Source organism: Vipera ursinii, assembly GCF_947247035.1.
Source record: "Vipera ursinii genome assembly, chromosome: Z".
Lineage (NCBI taxonomy): Eukaryota > Metazoa > Chordata > Lepidosauria > Squamata > Viperidae > Vipera > Vipera ursinii.
The window spans coordinates 90,194,275-90,203,379 of NC_139517.1; the positions used below are offsets into that span (position 1 = coordinate 90,194,275).

The 9,105-nt window shown below is 40.9% G+C and overlaps 1 protein-coding gene across 1 annotated transcript; it reads left to right on the top strand.

The window, feature by feature from the left end:
• The first annotated feature begins 312 nt into the window (after positions 1 to 312).
• Positions 313 to 4,077, top strand: CYCS (cytochrome c, somatic). Its single transcript, XM_083376775.1, has 3 exons — positions 313 to 528; positions 1,917 to 2,093; positions 3,650 to 4,077. The coding sequence occupies exons 2-3, from the start codon at positions 1,925 to 1,927 to the stop codon at positions 3,796 to 3,798; spliced, it is 318 nt and encodes a 105-aa protein (XP_083232901.1). The 5' UTR covers positions 313 to 528; positions 1,917 to 1,924; the 3' UTR covers positions 3,799 to 4,077.
• Positions 4,078 to 9,105: the final 5,028 nt, after the last annotated feature.

Here is a 9,105-nt window from a genome sequence, read left to right on the forward strand (position 1 = left end):
AGATAACTGCATCATTATCCGCTCACCCACCCACTGCACTATCACCTATTTGCCGCCAAATGAACACCAAGTTCCTCTCCTTACACGCGGAATCCTCGTTTACGTCATTCTTTGCCGGCGATAGTTCACTCACATGACCCTTGAGGGGAAAAAATCGTGAAAGGCACAGCGGCTTCTAATAGTCTTGACCTTGCTACAACGACCCAATACGCATGCGTAGCTCCCCCCCCCCGCCTTCCTACGTCCTTTCCCATTGCGCAGAACCAGACCGGCTTATCAGACGTCCCTCGAAACTCAATCTACTTTGCTAGATGATGATAGGCACCAAGGTTGCCCAATAGCTTGCTTCTACCTAGCGCCTGATTGGTCGACGTACAATAGACGAGCAGGGAGTTTGGTTGCAGAGGCACCGGTTACAAAATCTTGCGTACCGGGTGTCCTTGGGTAAGAGAAGGTGCGGCTGAGAGAGGAAGATCGGCTCGACTGCGGTACCGCAGATTTCTTACACGTGATCCTCGACTTAGCCTGGTAATTAAAGAGAACCCATCCTAAGATTGCGCGGAGCTTTCCGAAATTGGGAAAAAAAGACTTGGTGGGAAAAGCCGGAGACGCCTCTGAGCTGATGCGGATTGGCGGGTCGGGGACAAGAGGGCTCGCGAGGTCAGAGCAGCAGGCTCGCGGGCGACGCTTGCGCAGAACCTCAAGAGACCGCTCGCGGCTCCACGTGGCTATGGAATGAAACTTCTCCCCCCCCCCCCTTTGGATCTTTCCTGCGTCGCTTGGACGTGAGGAACTGCCTTGTTCTCCGATCGGTCGCTCCGTGGACGTGTTGGATTACCAATCCCATCATCCCGGTTCTGGATAATGGGAATTGTAGTACAATACATCAGGAAAGTGACCCATGGAGGAAGCCGGGTCCATCTCAAGCGGCCCCCTACTGAAGGAGCCAGTCCTTCTTCCCGAAAGAGACGAAGCAGGCGCTGCCTGCTGCGCCATCTGACCTTATATGGGACGAAGGAAGGATGTCAGGGCGGCGGCTCAACGTGACTTTAAATCTGATTAAAATTTTAAAAAGAGCGCCGCTTTAACACGTCCCCAATGGATACACTTTAGGCAGAGGGAGTCCTAAGGTATCTCTGCCGTCTTTAAAAAATACGTTGCCCCGTATTTTGGACTTGGTTAAAGGAGAGAGGAAGCGCCTCTTTGGGGTTGTTTCCCTTGGAAGCTCGATTCCCTTGGAAATAAGACCCATTCACCACGAAGGACGGAGTAAGCAGATTTAACCTTCGCTGCTTCCTGCGGAAGTAATGGTTTCTGTGTCGATCAGAGGTCATAGTCAGGGTCATTGAATAATTTATTAAATTGAATGAGGACTTTTGGCAGATGGTACTGCATAAGGACCTCGTTTTGTTGTTAAATCAATGTGCTTAATTCTGCTCACTTGCAGTAATCAACTTAGTATTTTCCATAATAATGTATGCATTGATACTATATATTTGGCACACTTCTGCAGAATATCCTAAGTGCATGTGTTTACTTGAAAATAATTTTCAGTGAAAGTGCATATTAATACATCATACATTTTTTCTAGAAGCACAATTTCAGCATTAGGGTTATTGATCATTAAATTGATTCCAATTATGTTATTTTGAGGGTGAATGACAGTATGCTGCTAGGTTGTTTTCCAAAGGCTATATTTAGAACAGGGGTGTGGGACCAGGCTGGAAATGGGAATTGGAACTCGGCATATAGTGATTTTTTTTTGTAAACATTACAATTTTCATGCCACTGTTCACTTCTATTTTTAATGTTTGTGCATGAACTAATGTTTCAGAATGCCTTCTGCTTTGCATTTCTATCCATTTTTGCATACGTTTTTAATGAACCCAGCGGACATGTGTATGTCTTTTCTTCAGCATTTACAATGGGAGATGTTGAAAAGGGCAAGAAGATCTTTTCTATGAAATGTGGAACCTGCCATACTGTAGAGGAAGGAGGCAAACACAAGACTGGTCCCAATCTACATGGTCTGTTTGGTCGAAAGACTGGTCAAGCTGTTGGCTACTCTTACACAGCAGCCAACAAAAACAAAGGTAAAATGGAAGTGTTACACTCACCTTGCAAAGCAAATGCAATGACAATGGGAAGGGGAGGACATATTACCAGAGGATTGTTGTATGTTTAAAAACATCCATTCAAACAAAATGGATTCTCGCTCCAATGGATAACAGTATTTTAATATACGTTAGGGGTATTTTAGTATACGTTAGATATCCCCTTCAGATTTAATACACTTTTTGGAATGTAATGAATCCTAATTCTTGCCCCTTAGGGGCCCCACTTCCCATATTTCCTTAGCCAGTGAGCAGTCCTCTTTAGTAACAATTGCATAATCTGATCCTTCTAAATTGGAGATTTAGACTTCTGTTAGTTCATGATGCAATCCATATCAATGTATTTCCTGACTTTATGCATTGATACAAGGAGGTGGATAGCAAAAACCTGCTTATTAAGTAAGGTAATTTTAGTGCAGGAATATCACTGATGTAGATAGCTGGTAGAATTTTACTAGGAGAATAATTTTTAACAGAATTATACTAAAGTCCCATTGCAAAGTTTTAGAACCTTTAGTTTCACTCAGAATGATAAAGTATTCTAAATTATTCTCATCTTCAAAATGACACAAAACGCAAAGAAAAGGGATTGGAATAAGAATTTTTTTAAAAGCAAATTCTAACCAGGGTTCTTAAATTATTAGTTCTAACTATAATTGGGTACTGTGGGACAGTTTATTTTTTCTTCCTTGATTTGGCTTGCTTTGGCACAATGTGAACTATATGTGAACCAGTATATTATATCTACATTGATAGATGGTTCAAAAAACATTTCTTCAGAGTTTAAGTATGTTTGGACTTCCTCATTACATTCACTTGAACTACTGTAACAATAACCAATGATTGGTCTAACATTTCAGCATATCTGTCAGTCTTCTAAAATAATACTAAAACAATCTTAATTTTCTTCTAATTCTTAAATCTGTTTCTAACTGTAGTATATTTTGCAAGGAATTAAATTTGTGGGAAGCAAACAGTTCTGTGTTCCTTTTTATCTCTTTAAACTACTACTTTAAACTACTGTGTTCTGTCTCCATCTATAGATTTTAAGGTAGATATTTGGGCAGTACAAGACAGCCCACCTAATAACTTGCTAATAATTGAGCTAGATTCAGTTTGAATTACATGGATCTTTTTGTTCCTTTTCTTTTTCTTTCTTTATTTTAATCATTATTATGTATAACTTTTAATATAGCATTGTTGGTTTTTATTGGATTCATATCTTCAGTTTATTTTGTAGGCACAATATGTAATGTGTCCTATTTTCCTCAAAGCAACCCTATGAGGGAGTTGAACTAAAAGAATGTGACTGGTCAGTGTCTCCCAGCCAGTTTTGAGGTATAGAATATTCCAGATCTTCTGAGCTTTAGTTCAGCACTTTAACCATTATATCATACTGTTGAATTATTTTTATTCAGCTATAAAAAATTAAAATAAGGACACCTTAGAAAAGAGTAGTACAGAGATTCTGATACACGATATAAATTATTTTGAATTTAATTCTACAATGTTGTTGTAATAATGTTCTCTCATAGGTATAATCTGGGGAGACGATACATTGATGGAGTATCTGGAAAACCCGAAGAAATATATTCCAGGAACTAAGATGGTCTTTACTGGCCTTAAGAGTAAGAAAGAGAGGGCAGATTTGATAGCGTATCTTAAGGAAGCCACTGCTAAATAATGGCTGTCTATTGCCTTATTTATTTTATCAAACAGAAACATTCTCTGGGATGATATTAGACCTTAAACTTTCTATTTTTACATGCATTGTATCTAACACTTAAAATATTACTCATCAACCAGAGAACTTTGATCATGGATGGTTGTAAAACTATGTATTTGTTATCATAAGTTATAGAATTGTGCAATCAGGCTTCAAAGAATATTGTCAGGACAACTACATTGCAACCTGAATCATGTAATTAAAATCCTATCGATGTCATTGTTTTGTTTTTGGTTTTTTTATAAATGAGTTTTACTATTTTTGAAGGAAAAAAAGGGCTTTGAAGGAATACTTATCTTCAGTAATGCTTTAAACACCCTTTAACATTGATTTGTGAAGCATTGGTGCCACCACAGTCTAAAAAGCAAAGTAAAATATTCATCTGGCTTCTGAGGTCTTCTCTAATAACATGTCTAGTAACTAGAAGAGTTTCTGTGTGTGCTTTTGGCCATAGGGGAGAAGGGGAACAGGGGAGATTCGAAGCAATGTTAAGTGTTACCAAGATGCGAATCATGTTGTCACCGAGTCTCAAGTGAGGTGACTTCTACGAAACAATACACTTCAGTGTCAAAGCAGAATTGCTCACAAAAGCAGCGCTTATATAGACAAAGATGTATCATCATTTGCAGAAACTAAAAGCAACTGCAGAATACCCAGATCCCTCTAAGCAGTGGACCAACTAATCTAGCATATATCATTTTTTGCATTTCAGTCATTTTTATGGAAACCTAAACAGAAGTGCATGTTCATGCACACATACACATCTTTGGTATAACTTCTCAAATTTTATCTCAGATGTCACCCCACCTTAACACGTAGTTTTTCTACAGGAATCTTTTAGGGAAAAAATAAATAGTGACTTATCTTTTAGGCAGTTGGGTAATAGCCTGCTGAATGGAAAAGAAAGATCTTTTTTTTTCTTTTGTCTTGGCTAAATCATATGTCGGACAGAATATTACCATCATATTATACATGCTGTGTATGCAAACTTTGAATTTTTATATGTGGCTTTACATTTGTGCACCTTATTTAATCTTGATAGATCAGGAATTAGGACCCCTAAATATCCTTACTGTCCAGTGTGAAGGTAAGTGGACTATTTCAGTGGAACTGAGGAAACGTAGGGAGCCAGGGGTGGGATGGTGAATAAATCCCCCTGCAACTCAGATATGCAAAAACTAGGTCATCCCATTTGGAATTTTCTTCTAGTGTGAGTTTCATCCATTCTTTATTCAGAGACAAAAGGGACAGCCAACATGAATTACAAGGACTTTCATCCAGTGCAAGTGCTCACTGAAGGACCACCAGATGAGCCAAGTGAGTTTCATTAAAGGTGCCTTTTGTGATTCTTACGACTATGGCTTCCTCCCACTAAATGATTGGCTTTCTGTGATCAGATGATTTGGTGTCCTTACCTGCTGCTACCAGAAGTTTGGAAAGTGGAAGAAACTTCCTCATTCTTCCTTAAGTGGCAGGTTATCTAGCAAGGGAAAATTCATCTTCAAGGCACCACCAAGTTACCATCCAAGTGTGAATGATGTTGTATTACATCATCTGTCCATGGTCAAGTGAGTTAGTGGGCAAGTGATGTTGCTGAGCAACTATTATCCTAATCTCCACCTGGACTTCTGCAATCAGGAGTTTTCTCCACTGGAGGCAATTGTCAGTGTGCGAAATTGTTCCCTTTATCTTTGATCATAGGACTGGCAAATGCTCAGTTAGGACCCAAGTGCGTAAGTGTTGAATGATTCAAGTGTGAAATCAAGCCACCAAGATTAATTCTCAGAGCTCAGTTTCTCTTTGGAGTTCAACCAAGGACAAAGGCAGCTCAGCATGACTGCCCATATTTTATTCAAAAAATGCAAGTGCAGAACTATTTCAGCCATGAGTTTCTGCTCCTAGAAATGAAGCATTGCCACATTCACTTGTGTGAATTGCTGTCTTAGAGGCAAGAAGAGTTCTATGGGGTAGCAACGTTCTGAGAAATTAGGTGTCGGGAGAAGGTACTCAACTTGAGACTAATCTACACCCCTCCCTTTCTGTTGCAATGGAGTCAGAATTAGCACTTGTCAATTAAGAGCACAACTTCCATTGTGTGCTGACATGATCCTAGTGCTGGCCCCCTTCAAACCAAAACTATTCCATTCAATTAGATTTCAATCTGAATAGTGTAGTCCATGCCAATAAATAATGCATGTTGAACTGGTTAGAATTCTGCTTTTTATGCATCATCTTTGACATCTATTCATCTATTGACAACTAGGAGTAGTAGATGTAGAGATACCATGTTTCCCCAAAAATAAGACTTGGTCTTAAAAAAAATTGGCTCCAAAAGACACATTAGGGCTTATTTTGGGGGAAACACGGTATCAAGCTGATCAGCCCAGCCAGGCGCCTCACCCCCTGATGCGCACATAAGAGGTGGCAAGCATGCAGGGGCCAGTGGTGTCTGGCAGCAGCCCCAGCCCATCGGCTCCTTGGCCAGCACACTCGGGCTATATAGCTCATGCAATGCAGGTGAGTTGATTACCTGTTTTAGCAGCAGGTAGAAGCAGAGGCATGGGGGAAGGCAGGGAATGACTGCGCCTGCCTCTCCCCATGCCTCTGCCCGTTGATGGTGCTGCTGCACGAGGAGCCACCTGCGGCCGGTCGCCCACTCCATCTTTTGCCTTGCCCGCAGCTGTGATAGGGCAGGCAGCCGTGCGGCACATCAGGATTGCCTGCCTCCGCTGCTGGCCCAGTTGTCACAGCGCTAGGACGCGCCTGCGCTACATGGGCTATGGCTGCTGCGTGCTCACCGCCTCCTGTGCTAGCCATGTCCACCCCACCCCCAGGGCTGATGACAATCTTAACTGGGGCTTATTTTGGGGGTAGGCTTATATTAGGATCATGCTAAAAATTAGGCTAGGGCTTATTTTCCAGTTGGGTATTTTCGGAGAAGCACTGTAGTAGAGGGACTTTGTATTTTAATTTATTTTCTTATCAAAGTCTTTCCATATCTCTGCATAGCATGTTTCCTATTGGCCAGATTGATACTCCCAAGGCGATAACTTTCTTAGTGAAAACACTCTGCCCTGTGCAATTCAGGTGACCCATGTAACCAATCTGCTCTATAAAGGAGGACAGCGCATTGCAGCCTTAACTATAGACAAATTTGAGTAACTTAGGCTTTCCTTTCACTGTGTTACTTCCTAAATAAAACTTAGCTTTATTGTATTTTCTTTTCTACAACTGACCACCCCATGGTTTGTTAGAAATTTATTTATAATAGTGGTTCTCTCCACACCTACTTTCTATTGTACAAAACTATCTGCTATCCAATAGGGCACATAATCTACAGTCATGAAGTCAGCCTTTTCCCACTGCATTGATCTTACCTGCCATATGAGTCACACTCAGCTCTTTGGCACGAAGCAGGAGCCACTTATGCCAGGGTCCCGCATATGGAAAATGCTGAGCCTATAATATCCAACACATCTTCAGTCTAATCCCATCAATGACCCCATTTGACTGGACCAAAAGTTTGATGTGAAGTTAATTTGTTTTTGATTGTTATTTATTTATATCTCACCTTTATTATTTTTATGAATAAGGTGGCAAACATACCTAACATTCCTTCCTCCTATTTTCCAGGATATAATTGCATTTTGATGAAATAACCAATTCTGCCTCAGAACCATTTGCATGAAAAAAATTGGACAACTTAAGTGATATTCTCACTTTTAACAAAAACTGTCTCAAGTTCAGTTCTGCTATTTTTGTTAATATAGAAAGGGTCTGAATTGGGCCCTCTTGCCAAAGCCTTGAACCCTGACTCTCCAACCTCACTGGCCAGAATTAGTCTGACATTTGATTACTGGAATTGTACAGAACCCAACAATTTGGAATGGAACATGTGAAGCATCCCAATATTCTCTGTTCACTCTTTGGATTATGTCAGGTCTCCCCAAAATCATATCATTCCAGTCTGGTTGGTGGTTTCTGAAATTTAATCATCTAATTCAGAAGTGTCCCTAGTGTCTTTGACATGGAGTTGCTGATGAAACACTTGTTTTGGGGTGAAGGACCACCAAGACATAACAGACGCTTTGTAGTTCAGTAGTTTTTTCTGCTGGAAATTGCCAAACTAATTTCAGAATAGCATGGAATGGAGGAGGTTCAGCATTGTCTGTGAGGAGAATAAAACATTTTGAAATTCTGCAGAACATTCCATTCCAAATCAATTAGTTCTCCATAAACCTACTAACCGCTATGGAACATTAGATCTCATGAATTAAAAGTAAAGAAAGAGAATTGCAATGGAGCAACAGATGGAGATTGCGTCCAGGAGGGCTTCGCTCAGTTTCAGATGGTGAGTTGCAACTCTTCTTGGAAGGAAAGTCTCTTACAAAAGTGACTTAACATCTATAGTTAGGCTATTGCAACGTGTTTTCCATGAGTTACCCTGTAAAATAACTTAGAAGTTTACAATTAGTCCAAAATGCAATCTACTTACTAATTCTTCTTTAGTCCTGTACCTTGAGGGTCATCTTTCTTGACAACAATTACCTTCGGATTTATCTCAGAAAGGATTCTTATCCCATGGAAAGTGAAAGCAGTAGGTGCCTCCATACTGTGCAACATCTTGCCTCCTAAACTAGAGGGAGTTCCCATTCTGTGCTTATTCCAAATAGCATTGGGTGCCGATCACAGACAGACCTGGGTTATTGTAATGCTTAGTCTGTGTGAGTCTTGAATCTTTGGAAGTTGGGAAATATATACAAGTAGTCCTCAACTTAGAGGGGACACGGTGGCTCAGTGGGTTAGGATGCTGAGCTTGTCGATCAGATGGTCGGCAGTTTGGTGGGTCCAATCCCGAGTGCCACGTAACAGAGTGAACGCCTGTTGCTTGTCCCAGCTTCTGCCAACCTAGCAGTTCGAAAGCATGTAAAAATGCAAGTAGAAAAATAGGGACCACTACGGTGGGAAGGTAACAGCATTCCGTGCACCTTTGGCGTCTAGTCATGCCGGCCACATGACCATGGAGATGTCCTCAGACAAGCACTGGCTCTTCGGCTTTGAAACGGAGATGAGCACCAGCCCCTAGAGTTGGAAACGACTACCACGCATGTGCGGGGGAACCTTTACCTTTACTAGTCCTCAACTTATAACCACAACTGAGCCCAAAATTTCTGTTGCTAGGAAAGACAGTAGTTAAGGGAGTTTTGCCCCATTTTATGACCTTGCCATTATTATTAAGTAATCACTGCAGTCGTTAAGTAAGTA